Source organism: Etheostoma spectabile, chromosome 12, assembly GCF_008692095.1.
Source record: "Etheostoma spectabile isolate EspeVRDwgs_2016 chromosome 12, UIUC_Espe_1.0, whole genome shotgun sequence".
Classification (NCBI taxonomy): domain Eukaryota; kingdom Metazoa; phylum Chordata; class Actinopteri; order Perciformes; family Percidae; genus Etheostoma; species Etheostoma spectabile.
In genome coordinates this window covers 5807413-5826410 of record NC_045744.1, presented here as the reverse complement: position 1 = coordinate 5826410, position 18998 = coordinate 5807413, and the positions used below count along the sequence as shown (strand labels likewise).

Here is an 18998-nt window from a genome sequence, read left to right as displayed (position 1 = left end):
AGTCCTTTGGGAGAGAGAATTTAGTTACATTTTTTAGACAGAACTGATGTTTTTGTAGTTACTGCAACGTAAAAATCACAATGGGGATATGTATGTAAAAAAATCAAATGTAGCAGAACATTTCTGTGAAATACTACAGAGCATCAATACTCATTATTTTTATTTTGTAACAATCCACAATTGTTGTTTTCAATAATTTTATTATTTTTTTATACAGTATTGAAACAAAAATAATGTGGTGCATTCACATTTTCCCAAGGGATTCTTTGCAAGTTTGATCTCTACAAGGGTAAAACAGTGAAAAGCTTGAAGCTGGATCCATCCATGTTTAAACTCACAGGGAATAGGAAGACTGGGCCCGATTTAAAAATCATCTACAAGTTTTGATGGATTTTTTTTTTCCTGTGCTGACATTGTATTGCCCCATTTGTTTACTGTGTTTTTGTAAGGGAGGATGAATCAGGTTCCCAGCATTTGTCTTTAAAAGAAACTTCCAGTCCATGCGTAACAACAGTCCAAAGAAAACAACAAATCCCATTCCCCCCCGTCCAGTCTCTTTCCTCCTCTCATCCACAGTTCATCTTCTATGCAACGTAGGTGTACACTTTGCGATCTTCTGGCGTCCTTGCCAAGTATTCTCTTTCTATTAGTCCTTCTATACGCTTTTTAATAACAACAGGGCTTGGAAGAAAACGTGCTCGGAGCTGCTGAGTTACCTGAAGACACAAAGTTGCAAAATGTTAGAAGAAGGCACATTATCAACATAAAATTAGCATTTTAAATTACGTTTCTCTGCAGGACATGGTGTCACGATAAAAATATTTAGAAAATGTTGGGATCAAGAATTGAAGAAGATGGATAATTACTGGATTCAAAATGCTGTCCATTAAAAGACCAACATTTGTATTCTGGTGGAGTTCCTTACCTCCGCCACCAAGACATTGTGCTGCATCTTCTTCCTCGACTTCATGATTCGGACAATGGCTGCCTCAATCTCATGCTTCCGGTCATCATCCACTTTCTGCCGCGTCTCCTTCCTTTCAGGGTCTGATTCACCTTGTTTAGCAGCAACTGGGAAAGTAGGATACAGGGACAAGATGAGTTTGAGGAGAAAATGCAGAAAACTTGTCAAGGTGCAGTTTTAGTGGTAATCAGCAGAAAGAAGGAGTCCCAACATGATGCTGGGGATCCAGTTCATATTCTGAGCTAAAGACACATCTACTGCTGTCCACAAGGTACTGAAACTGATGTTATTGAATGCTAGTGAAATAACATAACGACAGTAGTAATGACCCATCATCTGTAGAAACAAGGCCATGGTATCATGTTTCTGATTTCCAGAAATGAAACCTTCTGATTGAAAATACAGCCTACAGTTTTTGATAGAAAATGGCCCAGAAGTGAGGTGAGACTTCTTTTTGTAGTGACGGGTTTGATGCATTATACAAAACCTTTGCCCACCTGTCTGTATTTTGACTCTGTGCAGTTTGGAGGTAAACTGATCGTTAACTGTAAACACATGGCCGCTCTCAATCTCCTTAGACTTTGGCTCCTTGGTGAGAACTCTCTGTGTCGGCTTTCCGCAGGCCAAAGACTGCAACGCTCGCACTAACTCCCGCTCAGGAATATCCGTCTCCTGTTGAATCTCCTTTAGATGGGGACAGAATAGGCGACTAGGTTTTACATATTGTCAAATTCTGTCCTCAGAAGGATGCATGCAAGTCATATAGTAATCAAAATAGCTATCACGGACAAAAAGATCAAATGGAAGAGTGAGATTACGATAGCAATTTAAAAAGGTGCTTCACTGTGTCCTAACCTCGAAAGTGCACTTTTCTCTGTTATTGAAGAGCATGAGGATGGTCATCTGGAAGGTGGAGACCTGCAGTATATGCTTCCGGGTGTTAGAGCCTGTCACCTGAGCCCCTCCCACACCCACCTCTGAACCATCTCCTGCAGAGTAAGTAGAAGGTAAGGTGAATTGAAACTCCAAACTTAAAAATGATACTAAACAGCAACATTGTATCTTGAAGTATGTGGTTTCTGATAAACAAGGCAAATGGCATTCTGAGTCTACCTTTTTAATAGTTCCATAGAAAGTTGCGTTTAGGTCTGCCCCGCCCATATGGTGTTGCAGTGTGAGCTGTCTACCACTGTGCTTAGCGAGGTAAAACCTGTAGAATAAAAGCCAGGACCATGTTCTTTAGAAACCACACAGAGCCACATTGAGCCTCCCTGTGTATAGTAAAACATCTGAGCGAATTAAAGAGCATTACCTTCTAAAGACTTCAAAGGCGTGTCTGGGAGAAGGAGGGATGGTGCATTTGGGGGTTGCCGACTGTGTAGGCCAGTAACCAGTAGTGAGGACTCTTACTGTGAGGTCCACACCACTTAGAGATGCCTGAAAGAGAAGCATTTTTTTTTTTAAATAACATTTTCTTTTAATATACATTTTTATTAGGGGTGCAGAGATCACAGATACAACTACATTGACACACGGACCCATGGATCGGTCTAAATGGACCAAGAGTGGGGCCTACGGCCCGGGTCTAACGTTATGAATCAGTTGACTGAAGCTTTGCCGTCAATCCAACAAAGCTGCTGTGGTGTGCGCAAGGCTTTTGGAAGAGACGGCTGAGCGTTTGTGTGACGGAAGACAGCGTTTTGTTTCTCTGAAAAGCCGTGTGACTGCCTTACCGACGTGGTTTGTATGTGTTGCCTGAACTCGTCCATGGTAGTGTTGGAGATGCTCATGTCTCTAAACATCCCTTCCAGTTTCGAGGTGAACTGACAGCCACATTCTGTCTGCAAAGGAGAAAGACGAAATAGTGAGTTGAAACTGCTGACTAGGAGTTAGACAGGGTGACGACAGGGCAACATGAGCAGAGAAGAAGAAATAACAATTAAGCAATCAATCGATTGGATTTGTCACATGAAATCGTACAAGGTCAAATTCCAGTGAAACGTTATCCCATCAGCACGGTGGCAGAGACGGTTCAACAAAAATACTAAACCCACAACACAAATACATAAGCAACAACGGAAGTGGGCGTGTTGTTGACAAACAACAAGCTGGAGGAAAGTTCTTGTATGTTTGAGAATTAAGTGAAACATGGTAGACTGGTGTAGAATGGTGTAAGACTGAGGACATGCAACAAAACCATAGACTGTGGTAAACAGTCCATAGACAAATGGTAATATACAGTCTATGAACAAACCCTTTTAAATGGCTTTAAATACAGTGTAAATATTCAGTCCACAGTCTGAATTTTATTTATTTACTTATTTTATTTCCCAGTAGTAAGCACAATGCAAGGTCATGGTTAAAATTTGGATTTATTTCATTCTGACCGACCGTGTATAACCGTGAACATAGACTGTGTATGTATGACATATTAAGCCCCTAACACTGTAATAGGCAGCATATTGAAGGTAACGCAATCAGCATTCACTTTAAACATCTGTTTACCGGAACCATAACCACACACACAAGCAAAAAAACACACACACACACTTTCCAAACCAAACGTATCGAGGGAATGTGCTGCTGGAAGCTGATCAATAACCAGATAGATAAGGTTAACAAGTTACATGCACATAACGGTGGGATATAACATTTGTGTGATTTAAACAGCTTCACTAATTGTGAAACTATAGACTTTAAACGTAGCACTCGCATGTTAAAAGACGCTGGGCACTAGCTTCATATATAGTAGAGTATATATATGCTTATTTGTGACAATCACGTAGCGTACCATGCTTCACTTACTTCTCAAACATACAAGAACTTTCCCCCTCGGGCTCAGTTTGTCAACAACACACTCGCTTATGTTGTTGCTTATGTGTTTGTGTTGTCGCTTAAGTATTTGTGTTGCGGCTTTTTGTTTATGTTGTAGATTTTGTGTTTGTGTTGTCGCTTATGTATTTGTGTTGTGGCTTTTTGGTTTGTGTTGTAGCTTTTGTACTGGTGTTGAACTGTCTCAGCCACATTCATCATGAAGCAAGAAGAGTCACCTGGATGAATGGCAATGGCAGTAAGTAATGGGGAACAGCACAAGGGATACGCACAAACATCTACAGTCTAAACATTCACTACTTCTTTTTTTTTACCTTGAGCTTAGAGATCATGTTCTTCTCCGAGTCATCTGAAACACTCTTGTTGCTGAGCAGCCTGCGGCCCAGATGCTGCTTGTAGTACCTTTCAAACACATCCTTCTCCTGCATGAAACGAAACAACACCATGGCCTTGTCCAGGATCGACTCCACCTCCTGTTCTGTCAACTGGTTAAACAAGGCAGGGAGAAAAGAAATAAAGCACATAAATTATATTCTTGCTGAGCATAAAAATATATTATAAAATATATTTGCTTTGCATTGAAAGAAAATTAGAAGATACCCCTTTGACACCCTTCTTGAGCTTGTCATCTATAAAGAGTGATAGGTACTCTGGTGAGCGGGAGTTGAGGTTGAGGAAATACTCAAAGTCTCCTGCTATGGTCTGTTTGAAGAGTCTATCATTGTTGAAAGACTCGAGGAGGAAACGATCAAATCGTGTCTTGAGGTCTAGCAGGCCCTGTTGAGGAGGCAATTACAAAGAGGTGATATAATCTATAAACACATTTCTCTCCTAATCACAATTTAAATGACACTGTAGTAACAAGCAGTACATCATGGGCAAAAGCATAATGGGTACAGCAATTAAAACAGGCTATTAAGTAAACCCAACAATAAACTAATAGGTTTTCTTTAAGGAATAATATGCAGTGTCATCCTAAAAAAACAACAGAGACTAGTAGAAAAGTAATCCCTCTCAATCATCACTTGTGACCAACTAGATGTGCATGGTGGTGTATGTATCTTCAGAGCACTGTATTTTCTCTCATCTTTCAGTGTGTGAGAATTTTTTGGGCATCAACAAAAGAGCCTTAAGCCCCTATACCGGAGGAAAAGTTACCAGAAACATACAGGATGAAGCTCTGCAGTCACTCATTCATCTGGCAATCCTGTGGATGTGTGGGTGCAGTTATTTGTGCTTTAGAACATAACCGCCGTGAAGAAATTCAAAAATACGGTTTTATTTTGATTCAGTGCTTCGTATAGGGCTCCCCTTTTTCATGCATTCTCTAGCTCACTCGACAACCGAGTGTTAGAGCAACGCAGCATCTTAGGTCATTTACGTCACGACATTACCAGAAAAATCTAGCCAACATGGCTGCCTTCGCAAGTGATGGGAGTTCACACATGGAACAACTTTTAAGAAAGCTAAACCAAAAAAAACGTTTCAAAACTCCTTCAATTGTTGTAACATTGTGTGGATATGATAAGAAAAGCTCTAATTTGCGCACGTTTTCGAACTGCGTCACTGCCTGGCTGTGTAACATTCACGTCACAGCAAGCAGGGCAACAGAGCTCCACAGAGTGGTTCCAGAAGTAAAAATCCCATTTTCAGAATCCAGATATTGATTACTAGCCATAATGTCTAAACCATCCAAGTTGGACTTGGATAAGTACTTCATTACCTAAACGTAACCATGGGAATGTTTACTGCACCCACTAACAGCTAATGAGTTAGGGGGGGTGCCTTGATTATACAGCATAAAAGTCATAATTTCCTATCTTGGGCTGGGAAACATTCATACGGTTTGATAAAGTACTTATTGGACTTAAAGTTATCATTGCACCTACAATAATGTAGCTGTTCTCAATATAGGTCATCCTGTACATCTCATCTGCGCTTTTTCCTGCATCCACCGCGTGTGATTGTGTGTTTATGTGTGCGCGTGCGTCAGTCGCGGGGGGAACGAAGCAGCAGCCCCGCACGCTGTAGCGAGCCGACAGGATTGAAACAGCAGCAACTTTCAGCGGCTTTATAGTGAAAAAAAGTTACGTTAAAATGTATACAGGTTGGCAGGATGGTCTGAAATGTTTTGCATGATCTTTCGCTGTACGTGTAGTTGGTGAGATGTTTGAGTCACACACACGTCTCGTCTTCATATCAGAAACACGAAAAGTAATTTGATCTGTTCTCACTCTCGCTTTGGCTGCACGTGGGACTGCTGGGATTGTCAAGAGTAATGAAAATGCGATAGGAGGGCCCCGGCTGTCAATCAACATCTTTCAGTGATGCGGGCCCCTGATTGGTCCGGCACCGTAAGCAACTGCGTACCCTGCTTACCGATAGTTACGCGTCTGCCAATGTGGCAGGTAGATTGATAGACAGTGTTACTCGCCAACTGCAAAATTCTACTGCATTTGGCGGGTGGTCGGGTGTTAACTTCAGGCCCTGATGTAGGCATTGTTACACCTAAAGTGAAACTGATGCAATGTATATGGGACTTCTAGTCACAGGCTAATGTGTAGTCCTTGTCCCTACATGTAGTGAAGACTGAAACAATTTAATCAAAGATATTAGGTGTATTTTTGGCAAACATGGATAACAGCAATTCAATATCTGACAAAATGTGAAAGATGGTCACAATCGTTAAGAATTGTTATGGCGTTGAATACTTATAACAATAATATAATACTAGTTCCTTCAGTTTCAATAGACGGTCGTCGTTGCTCGGTCCCTAATGATGTCACAGTGCAGTTGACCTTGGGACATAAATTGTAAACACTCCCATCAACCCATTAATCAATCAATCAAATGTGTCCCATGAAATCCTACAAGGTACGATTCCAGTGAAGTGCAATCCTGACACGCATGTTGCTATTGTGAGGGTGGTCATCGAAAGAACTACAAGCACTTTTACTATTTTAAGTTTTGTTTTTGTAGGTCTTTACAAACAGATTGATTTGATGTCTTTTAATTGATTTCTTGTTTAAATAGTTCTTTTTATTTCTTTGTTTTAAATTAAATTTGCAGTTTTATGGCCATAGCTGATCATTTCTATTGCCGTTTTAAGAACTCATGCTAAACGTTTTACATTAAGCACTTCAAGATGATCAGTTTCTGTTAACCAGTTCCTGTGTGTCTGACATATAGATACACATTCACACTGAACACCCACGCACCTGCACAGAAATACAAAGGAACCACCCACATTCAAGTAACGTATAAAGTTGTGTTGTTCAACCAGCATACCTGGATATAGTCGACAGGGTTCTTGCCCTCTCCCTCTTCTGACACCAGAGCTTTGCCTTGCTCCCTCAAGTAAGAGCTCATACACTCGCACATCGTTTTCAGGCCATTTGGCACACGACTAAACAGCTTATACATGCATGCCAAGTCTGAGAGGGAGACAGGGTCGGGGAAAATTATGAGAAACAAACAGAGACTGTTGCCGAAAGGCTGAAAAAAAAGACTACTTTGCAATTCTTAATTTTGAAATAAAAATGCAATTCTTTCGTTGAATTTGGCATTGCTTTTACCTTCTGTCTTGCCGTTCTTGAGCATATGAACCAGGCCAGAGTTTTCCATCTCCACAATAGTCTTCATGTGTTTAGAAATTAGCTCCCTTTCCACCACTTTGACAATGGGCTCCTCTGTAGTCTTGTCCAGGCAATGCATAACTCGCTCTATCTCTTCATTGATTCTGGCCTCTACCTTCTTAATGTAGACACTGGCACTGTTTTCTGCTAGGAACTTTTGGCTCTCCATCTGAAAGAGCATATATTGTGCATTTGTTTTATTAAAAAGGATTTTCAGTGGCTACAAAAACATAAGACACCAAGAACCTACCAATGACTTACTTGGAAGAATTCCGCTGACATATCTAAGAAAGGACCCTCAAAGTCTTCCTCATATACAGACCTGCCATCCAGGCCAAGAATCATCAGCATCTGGCAGGCGTTTCTGATGGCACCCCTGCAATGGATGACAAAAACACCAGGGTGAGACTTTCATATCAGGGCTTGATATTAACCTTTTGAGGCACTTGTCCTTTGGACAAAAGTCACTTGTGCGGGTAGAGATTTATAAAATGAGAAATCTTTTTTGAGTTTTGCTAATGCAGAATTTGAACAAACCATTGAAAGCATCCAAACACTATCAACATTAACACAATTCAGTTGGAACAGTAAAAACAAACGTGTCCCAAGAATAGATTTCCCTATCAAAAAGAAAAAAGTATCTCCAGATTCGGGCGATTATAAAAGGTCAGAAAAAGTAAAAACATCATAAATGTAAATGTGCTTTATTTATATAGCGCTTTTCCAGTCTTAACAACTGCTCAAAGCGCTTTTACATCTACAGGAAACATTCACCATTCACACACATTCATACACTGTGGCCGGGGCTGCCGTACAAGGTGCCACCTGCTCATCAGATAAACATTCACACTCCGATGCGCGGCACCGGGGGCAACTCGGTGTTCAGTGTCTTGCCCAAGGACACTTCGACAATGACTGCAGGGGCGGAGATCAAACCACCAACCTTCCGATTGGCAGGCAACCGCTCTACCACTGAGCCACAGCCGCCCTACAATTTTAGAAATATGTATTCAACAATAGCACCAGTACAACCAATGTACATATCATGATGAGCACAGATATGTAAACAGTCAACACAAGACGCAGCAGTGAGTGCAGAATGTGTAAGTGACATGTTCCAGGAGAAAAACCTAAACAGACTAAAGAAGACAGACATCAACAGGTGTTTTGAACTTTGGTTTGAGTAAAGTGGTGACCTTTGAAGTCAATCAACTCATCCCAGTTGTACAACATCCCAGTATTAATCCACATATTAAACCACGTTCCCTCCCACTTTGGTGTTCCTGCGTATTTCCTAACCAGCTACCGGGTCGCTGGTGAGAGCACGCCTGTAGTGTGCTCTGTCCTGCTGCCTTCTCCGTCATGCTGCTGGCCCTACGAATCCATACATGCATGACTAACGTTATCGGGGTTAGCTTCTGTTTTGGGGAAAGAGGCTTGTCATGTTCCTTTATCTTGTTAAGGTAAGCTAGGTTAGCCTCCTTGTGTTTGTTTCTCAAATGTAGGCTACTTTCAAATTTGTTGGATGTTTCCCTTTAATAAACTGTCCATATATTTTACAACCTTCCACTGCAAGGCACTTGCTTTTATCTGACACAGTCCTAATCAAACAGGACTCTGCCGCTTTCTTCAGATTTTCGGTACCGCCATGAGGCCAGGCGAGGGGCACGAACTGTTTGTTGTGTTCAATTTTACATGGAATGTCGGAATTTCTGGGTTCCCAGTCAGAAACTATAAACGTATACGGGAAATGTCACAGTTGGAAAGATATAACGTTATTTGCTCTATGAAACACATTGACAAAAGATGAAAACTAAGGACATTTATGCGATAATTTTAACCAAACAGATTATTTTTTTGGCACCTATAGCACATTGCGCATCACCACAAGCCTGTACACATAGAGGCCTCGACGAAGAGAAGGCATTGCAGCGCTTGGGAGTGCTTTAAAACCTACTTTATACAGTCTTTAATACAGTTTAAAACTCACAAAAGAAAGTAGTAGCGTTTGTGATGCATTTGGCTCGTAAAATTAAATGAGTTGAGTTTTAACTTGTCCAGAGGGGCAAGTAAATTTCTCTCCCACTTGCCCTACAAAAAATCCACGTGCCCCGGACAAGCCTTAATGTCAAGCCCTGCATATTAGCAATTATTAAAAATAAAAATGCATTGCAACACAGAACAGCAACAAAAAGTTAATACTTTTGTGCCTGAAGTTGATACATAAGAACAAATATCTAGTTTGCTGCATGTCACCAAATTTTCGAAGTAAACCAAAATATGGGGCACCCTGGAGGAGGCCTACAGTTACAGTAATCCTACAAATCAAGCAGTGAAGTACTAATCCTGCATACCTGTCTACAACCTCTCCCTTCCTCTCACGAGCAATCATATCCAGTAACGTCTGTCGTAGATGGTCTCGAATGCAGCCGTAGCGCACCACCTGGTCTCTGAATATGATGAGGCCAAGGTTGTACACATTCTCCACATTGTTTTGTTGAACATAGACCCGGTCCTGCAAGATGAGAGAGAATGAGGTGAAAAAAGACATTGATTACTGTATGTATGTAAGAAGTACTATGGCACAAACTGACTCAATTACATTAATTTAAAAGCACGGTAACTACTCTATAGCGTAGACATTTTAAATGAGATGTATTCCCCCACTCCCACTTCACAAGTATGTATTTTAAGTATTTTGTATGCTGACCGGTGTTAACAAAACTACATCCACTGTGACCCAATGTGGTGCAAAGTACCTTTAACTGGTGCTGGATAAGCCAGCAAACCTTTCATTATACACCACACAATCCTACTGACAGGATGCAAAGTTTTTATAAGTTCATTACAACATCACAACATCAGACCAGAAACAGACCGCACACTGTCGTGAAGCGAAACTATTTTCATACTGAACAGTGTGTTCCTTGGACCTGAAGACATGACTGGTACGTGTCTGAATTATTCTTAGAAAACATAGTTAAGAACGTAAGCCCCTTCCAGAAAGCATAAATATTCAAGGGGGATGTCAGTGATAAAAATATATACAATGCATCACAGTATAAAGATTTGACATAACAAATGTCTAGAATGACAAATACAAGCCAGTGCAGAATTAGACGTGGTTTCTACAAGACTACCAGGATATTTTATGGCATCATAAAGTGAATTGCATGGCTGTTGTGTAAAAAAAATAAAGTTTAGTCCTGTCAATTTCCAGAAGCATGTTTTATGAGCTTATAGGGTTTAGTTTTGATGCCTCTTTTTTTCTTCTTCATTTGAATAGTGAATGAAATAACATTTCTTAGATTATATTCTACATAAATGCTATAAATTAAAAATGATATATGGCAGGTAACAGGTAAAATGTTAATGCATGCTCCGTATTAAAACTTACATCGCCCTACATCTCCTAGACAAATAAATAATGTCTCCAGGGCCTAAAGAAAGGCTGTGGCTTCCAAAAAGATAAATACACTGGGTGAGAACAGCAAAGTCACACTTGCTACATCTGTCTGGCTCTCCTCTAGAGGTCAGCAGTCTGCTCTCATTGCATATATGTAGTGAGTCTGTTGTAGTTAAACACCAGAAAGCCAACTGCCCAGGGTAAGAACAGCATAGGAAAAAGGAGAATGCAGAACAAAAGAACCCCAGGAGAGCTGTGTAGTCTCTGTACTCTACTTTGCAATTGTTTTGCCTACACTTGTGCCTATCTCGAGGGTTCACTTACTCACACACACACCCACAAACATTTTGGACTTGCTGCTAAAGTGAATCGACTAGTCCTGCCAGTTTTCCAACACAACAAATAAATAATAAATAAATACAGCAACAGAGGCTCAATGTTAGGACCACAACAAAACAGCAACTTACAAAGTCCAGAATAGGATGTAGGTTAGTCACAGTTTGAAACAAAAGGCTTTTTTTTCAAAAGCACAAATGACTCATGACAGGGAACAAGCACCAAGATCGCCTTGCAGAGGCAACATAACCCATAGGACAGACATTATAATTATGGTCCCATTGACGAAACAAAAGCAAAGTAACCGCCACCACAGCATTGTGCAATGTTAAAGACCTTTTTCCAGTTATTAATCTACAACTACAGAATGATTCATACAAAATGAGTATGACAATAGAGTACAACATCCTACTTACCATGTACATGAGGATGTCTCTGATCATAACCATGGCAGTCTGATGGTCATTCCAGGCCTGATTCAGTGTTTGCAGAAAATTATTATTTAGAGAGTTTAAGACATCTTCCCGTACCTGAAAATAAAAACAGATTGACAAAATTGAGGTCACATCAAGTTATTTCTGATGAGACTGATAAACATCAGGTCATAAAGGACACAAATAATTTAAAGGGGAGAGGGGAGTTTACAACATCTGGACCTGATAGCGGTCTAGAAATTTAGTATACAAAGTCCATTCACAGTCCATGAAGTCCATTTAAACTTGGTAAAAGACAGGTGTATATGCTTGTTTATGTTGTTGTTAATATAATCAAACATCGCTCAAGTATGTTCTTTGCTATTGAAAGTTTCAATTTTTAATTTATAAGTGACAGTAGCCCAAAAATAAATGGAAACTTGAAACAAAGACAAAAGCAATTAATTGTCACCGATTATCTCACATTTCAATGCTTCCTCATCTCTTTTCTGTAATTGATTTTCATAAAAAGAGCAGCATTAGCAAGGAAAATGTTTACTTTGTTGATGAGGTGCTCTGTGACGACCTCCCTCAGGCCTGTGTAAAGCTTTTCCCCATGCTTGTGGAGCACCATGGTGTAGGCATTCCTGTACAGCTCCTCAAAGCTTAACCCACTGTTATTCTTCCTCTGGATCTCCTGGATGGCATTCTTTAGAAGGTCCCAAATGTTGTTCACATACTTCTCATCCATTGTCATCTAGGGTGGGACAAAAAGATTAAAGTGTGTTTACATGAAAAATGTCTATTCTTCATTATTTGTACATGGTATAAGTAGATGACAAAAGTAGTGTCAAGGATTAATCCAGTATATGCTCTACATTGTTGATAACCAATAGTATTGTAGCTTTTGAAAGCTATGTCCACGCCATCTTAGCAGTAACAGACGTTGGCTAACCCAAAAATGGGCAAAGAGGTGGAGTGTGGATGGAGGTGAGGTGGGCTGAATGAAGCCTGCAGTCTATGCTCACTTCCTGTGACAGCACCTGCCATTCAAAGCGGAACACTCTTAATTATGGCTAACTTTTCCTGAATATAATTAACTTTGCCTGAATATAATTAAAACGTCAATACATACCGATAATACATTTGACGCATCAAGGGGGATGGGGGACAATGAGTCTATGGAATTTTGCTTGGGGATGAGCAAGGATTTAGTTTAGTTAAGCTTGGCAGGCAGGTTGGCCAGCCAATGTACACTCTACTGTCCATTGGATAATCACAACAAATAAACTATACATATAAAAATATATACATATCATTTAAAACTCATTTAAAAATCCAGCCAATCATACTCACAGCTAAGCTGTTGCTAGCCCTCACGTGGTCAGACCTTTAGACCTTTTTTGTTAAACTCCAAACAATCATCTCCAACTACACTTAACTTTCTAGTATTTTAGTATAAAAGTAAGGAGGAAATTATAATTTTTAAAATCACAATATTTTGTTGTTTCTGCCTAACTGACGGAGTAGGATGGGAGTGGCTTTCCAGGTATCTTACCATATATTAATTAATAACGTGTTCTGTGAATGTAATTTAAGATATCCACCATTCTTTAACTTCTACTCTTAAAGTGTGATATTTATGTAATCTTCAGTTCAATAACTGTACTTTAGGGTTTGTAAAGAATAGGTATATAAATTTTTTCAAAAAATCCAATTCTTTGTTGTTCTGCACATGGTGAGTCGCTTCCTTCTTACCCTGTTGTTAGCTTCTGTTTTAGCTACAGAGTGTAGCTCACATTCTGTTACCACTTGTTGGGAGTCGCAATGCTCAGTACTAGGTAAGGGACAATGGACATTAATAAATGCCAGTGTTATGACATGGAATGCCATGCTGGTCAGCTGTGCTGAGCATTTATACGTGTGTTGACAATTGTCCACGTTTTGGGTCCACGGAAGTAAAGGCTGGACATACATAAGCTGTGGGAGACGATTGTGGAACTGGTTCTGTTGAGTGGTTAAGTCCCTTTGTGGAGGGGGGGACTTGGGCTGTTTCATTTGTAAACTCCTCTATGAAAAAAAAGATATACACCATTAGGAGAATGGAAAAGCTAAGGATCAGTACGTCTCAATAGCTACTGGAAATACATGAGCTGTAATGGGATTAACTGGTGATGGTCAAACTGGTGTTGCACTTGCTTGTAAACTCAACATTTGAGCAAGGATACTGTGTGTTCAATCACTCCTCTGCTCACTGACTCATTCTGCAGGACACCCACTCATAATCCTGGATATCTAACAGAAGAAAAAACATTGGTCTGTGTTTTACAGTAGCAACCTCAACAAGGAATGGGAGGATGTTCCAAGGGTTAGGGATTCCCCGCTGGTTCACTGTTGTTAAACTATAACAGCGTTCCCTGTCAGATTACAAGGTTCAGGGTGATACCTGTTTCTCATATGCAAGGGATAGGCAAGGTAATCACGATTACATGTCCCACAACATGATAACTGCACTCATAACATTGAATAATTGAGTGAGTGAATGTAATTCTGCCCAGTGATCAGCGGTCAGTGGTATTAGTAGGTTGCTAGGTTGACGTCAACAACATGAACTAACGTTAGCTTACTCACTCAAGTTACCGTAGGCATGTTTACTGTAACGTTAGTCTCACGTTAGGCTGAAGTTGTGTTAGCTCTCAAGCTAGATTACATGATAATGTGTAATTGCCATCTTTAACAGCCAAAAGAGCCTGCCGTTACCGTAATACTTGCTGACTGACTGCAACTTGGCTAGCGTTAAGTTAGCTAACCTTTTCAGGCCTGCAACTTTGCTAGCTAACGTTAGCTACCATTTGCTAAATGTCACTAACGAAGTTTTCTTATGCTAACATTAGCTCATGTCAACGACAATAACATTTTTAAACCAAGAAGCTAGCTAACGTTAGCTAAATAAACGATACTGATAACATAGCTAGTTAATGTTCTTCGGGTAATATGTCCAGCTAATAGCAATTTTCACCTGACAATGACATGTTTTTCTCGGTTGATCAGCTAGCTAGCAAGCAGTTGCTAGCATTGAGACCTGTCATCCCCAGCCCCGGCACTCGAGACCCATACTCAGCGTCTCAGTTCTCACAGAGCCGGAAAATACTTACAGGAAAGGCTCGTATCCTCATCTTGGTGTCCTTCTTGGTGCTGCCTTTGGGGTTGGACATGATTAGTTAGAACGACTTTCGTTTCTAAGTTGACTTAAAGACTACATGAAAGGCAGTTGCTAGTTTGTTTTCTACGCAAAGAAAGCGGCAGGGAAACTCAGCGACCTCCCCTTCAGGAATTAGGTCGGTCTGTTATGTTGTTGTCACTCGCTCTCTTCTCAGTGGATTTTGGCTAATGTTAGCTTGTATGCAGTGATGGCGGACGGCTGTACTCCACTGCGCAACGCCAAAATCTCGCGAGAATAAAATCCATACTGTCAGGTGCATTCCACAGGTTGATGTTAAGGTTGACTGCTCACTCATATCACATCGGTTGGCATTAACGCTGTTACGTTTGATATGAATGTAACTGTACAGTGACAAAATAACTGGCGGCACAGCAACATTAACAGTACATATGTTAACCGGGAAGCGTCCAAGTGGTTTGTGTTATCATTGTGAGGTACCAGATATTGTAGAGCACGTGCTTGTTAGTTGCAGGACAGCCTATCAGAGATACAGGACATGTTGGACGAATGATGAAACGATTTGGGGTAAAAGTTGCAGGAGTACACAACGTGGTTAAAGGTGCTAAAAGTGGACAAGGCGAAGAACATCCTCGGTCAGCTTTGAGAACAGGAGGAACATTTCAAACATTGAACTGTAGGAGGTAAATAAAACGATGGCAGTAGTGGAACATTAAGAATGCAAGCTTCTGTTAAAGCCATAGACGGTTAAAGATATGAACCGACATTAGAAGCACTTTTACTGTGATGGCTGAGCGCTACTGCGCAGCCTCCAACTGAGCTGGTTCCCCACTAACACAGAACGTTTAGAGAACGTTAGGGAACGTTCGTTTTTGGTTCTCTAAAGGTTAGTTCGAACCAAACCAAAAACGAACGTTCAGGGAACATTACCTTCAGGGTATAACGTTCTCTAAACGTTAAGAGAACCAACCAACGGTAACGTTCCCCTGCGGTTGCGCCGTACCTTCACCCAACGTTCCCGTTTGGTTGTTTTTGGTTGTTCTGAGTTAGAAGTAGCATGGTTTGCTGACACTTGATTTAAATTCACTCCAAAATGATTTGACTTATAAAATTTAAGAAAGATAAACAGTTTAGCATTTATTTTAAGGCTGATATCAATTTAGCTTAAAACAGCACTTTGTGCTTTACTTCGGTTTTTTAACTGTATTAGTTAAAAAACTAAGATTAACAGAGTAGCCTATCGTTAAAACTCGAAGAAGAAAATAACTGCTCTACTTAAAAGTTGCATTGAAAAAAAACCGCACCGATGGCAGAACAAAACTTTATTTGGTGACAAATAAACAATTAGAGTTTTAGACCAGGCCACTAGCCCAGGAGCTGGTAGGCTACTTTTTAATAGAACCTACGTTACACCACCACTCTCTGTGCCTGTGTCGGGTAACCTACAGTTCAACACCATGCTAACTCTCATCTTTTCTGTTTCCCAGTCCACCGCTCACTTATAGAATTGCCCAACAGCAAGTTCCGATGATTGACCATGGACTGGAAGATGGAATATCTTCTCACTGTCATGACGACGCTCTCTGAATGAGATAAAGAAAAACCTTAATTACAGCAAATAGGTGAGTCCATACAAAAGCAAGACACATAACCCTTGTGTTGTCTTCCCGTTAACTATTACTTCCAGGTCAAATTCTGATGTTTTTGTCCCTTTTTCTGATTTATTTCTCACTTTTTCCATGCTTTTGGTGCTTTAAAAAAAAAAAAAAAATACCTGAGCTGGTTTTATAGGTTTACACTTATTCTTGGAATTCATGGTCAACAAACCTTATTTATATTAAATTAAACATACGTTGTTAGTTATAAACGGAGAAATTATGAATTATTTTGACTAATAGTTAAGATCAGAGGATGTTGAGTGGATCTCAGATGTGTATATGTCAAAGTTTAGTCCGGATACTGTTTTGAAACCATAATAAAAAAAGGAATTCAAATGCTATAAGATTCAATAAAACACACAATAAATACTATAAAAGTAATCATTAATTTTACCTGAAGAATGTTGTATGGAATCATCCATGTTATTTTGGGGTAATTTGGTTGAAAGAAATCCATATTTCAGATATAATACACTTTGAAACGGGTCAATTTGACCCAAGTACAACACAAGGGTTAAGGATATAATGTTATAGCAAACTGGGAATATTAGGCTAACAGAATGTTAAACCCAAAACCTACCTTAGAGTACAGTAAAGCCACAAAGTTAAATAATTACCACAGCCTACTCACATGTTACAGTCTTAGCTTGCATAGTGCTAATAAAAAGAAAGTCTAGAAGAAAAAAGAAGTCTACCTCTACATTCTGGTGTCATGATGGGAACTGTTGCATTCTTTCGGAGATTAGCTCCAGCTGTCCTCCTCAGGCGCATGTTCTCCAGCTCCAGCTTTCTGATTTCAGTCTGCATGGCGCTGATCACCTGTATAAGCCTTTGTTTGCTGTCCATTGCACACATTTCCACCCTGCCTGTATCTGCATACAACACACGACTTGACCCCATCTGACCTGCAAACACACAGTCTACACATTGGCTATTTGGGTAGAAGCCCCAACACACATCAAAAGCAGCAATTAAGTCTGTCATCAGACCACTGATAGTCTACTCACGGAATAGGGAGAGAGTTATTTTCTTCCTAGTGATCTGATGCCTACCACTTTCCTTCCTCCTGTTAAATATTCATCTACTCTGTCAACGTAAAGGCACAATAGGAACTTGGGAGAGGCATAGTCTTTGGTCTCACAGTCTGTCAAGGGTGAGCTGCTTCTCCTTTATCCTCAGTTTGGCTAAAATGGACAAAGAAGCCCCAAAATGGGTTTAGTATGTGAAGTATATCAAAACAGACCTCTCCGTTTCCACACTAATATCCTCATTTTTTTGGCTGATGCTTTCTGCAGTCACACAAATCTAAAACTATAAACACAATTAAACCCATAACACAGTAAAAATGAGTGTAATGAATAACCAAATAACTGCTGTGTGATTTTGTTTATTTGTATGTACTTAAAAATATTTACTGTATGAGGCTTTATAGTAAGAACATATGCAGGCATCATATGTGCACTGTTTAGGAGAGACAGTAGGAGTGTATGTTTGGTGCTGCTCTGCTGCTCTCTAGTGTCTAGTAGTCCTAGCATCAAGCTTAAAGAGTAACCTAACACCAAGCAGAAAAAGCATTGTTTTACTGACCTCTTCTGGTTGAAATTGTTAAGTCTGTAGGACCTCTACTCTGACAACAACTAACATAGATGTCAGTGTTCACCGAACACACTCTGATCACACTTCTATAATTACACCTTCCCTATCATAGATCCACTTTAGATTGCCTTATGGATGTTTGTCATTGACACATAACAACTTAAAAAAAAAGTTGATTCACTGAGGCGATGTGCTCTTAAGGTAGTATTGTACATTTACTGACAAATGCAAAAGATCATAATAATGCAAATAGTTTTTTATGCCAGATCTTTTGGGCAGATGCATAGTATCACACACTCATCAGTCTGAATTCAACCAAGAGGCTTTGTAGTTTTATATACTGCTGACAACTTAATGCACCTTCGGATGTAATTATATATATCACCAGTGGGTGTTCCTGATGGTCAGTATCAGTGTTTTCAACTTTGCAGGAGTGAATCTGTCTTATGACCAAATATTTGTGTACATCTTGTCATGACTGACTTAAGTGTTGAGGCAGGAAGAGTTCTGGACCCAAATGCACAACACAACCAGGAGCAGATGAAGGTGTAGAATTGATCAGAAACTAAAATCCAGGCTTATGTTTAGATGCTGAGCAAGACACCAAACAAGACTGGAAAACCAAATTTAGATAAGTCCAAAACAGCTTAATGAGAGCCAATACAAAAAAAGTAAACAGGGAACAAGCAGAGACAGTGAACCTAGGACAAGGACCTGACAAAAGACTGAACAGACCACAGGACATTTTATACAGGGGCAAAAATGAGCAGGGAGGGAGCAAACAGGTAAATCATATTAGGGACTAATCAGACTCAAACAGGAAACAAAGCTAGACAGACACATGAAAGACAGGACTACAAAATAATGCAGGAAGTAAAGCACGCAAACATACACAAATAGGTTATAGGAAAACGAAACAGGGAACAACTAACAGGGTATCTCAAAGCAAGCTAAACACACAAAATTACTTGACAAAA

The 18998-nt window shown here is 40.0% G+C and overlaps 1 protein-coding gene across 1 annotated transcript; it reads right to left on the bottom strand.

Annotated features, from left to right (window-relative positions):
* Window positions 1-191: 191 nt before the first annotated feature.
* Window positions 192-15037, bottom strand: LOC116698802 (cullin-3-B). Its single transcript, XM_032530995.1, has 16 exons — window positions 14742-15037; window positions 12146-12343; window positions 11590-11703; window positions 9786-9946; window positions 7693-7807; window positions 7372-7600; window positions 7085-7230; window positions 4397-4573; window positions 4111-4281; window positions 2698-2805; window positions 2277-2401; window positions 2053-2174; window positions 1820-1950; window positions 1462-1648; window positions 926-1071; window positions 192-716 (listed from the first exon to the last, which is right to left on the bottom strand). Exons 1-16 carry the CDS (start codon window positions 14799-14801, stop codon window positions 585-587), a joined length of 2322 nt encoding a protein of 773 aa, XP_032386886.1. The 5' UTR covers window positions 14802-15037; the 3' UTR covers window positions 192-584.
* Between the last annotated feature and the right edge of the window lie 3961 nt (window positions 15038-18998).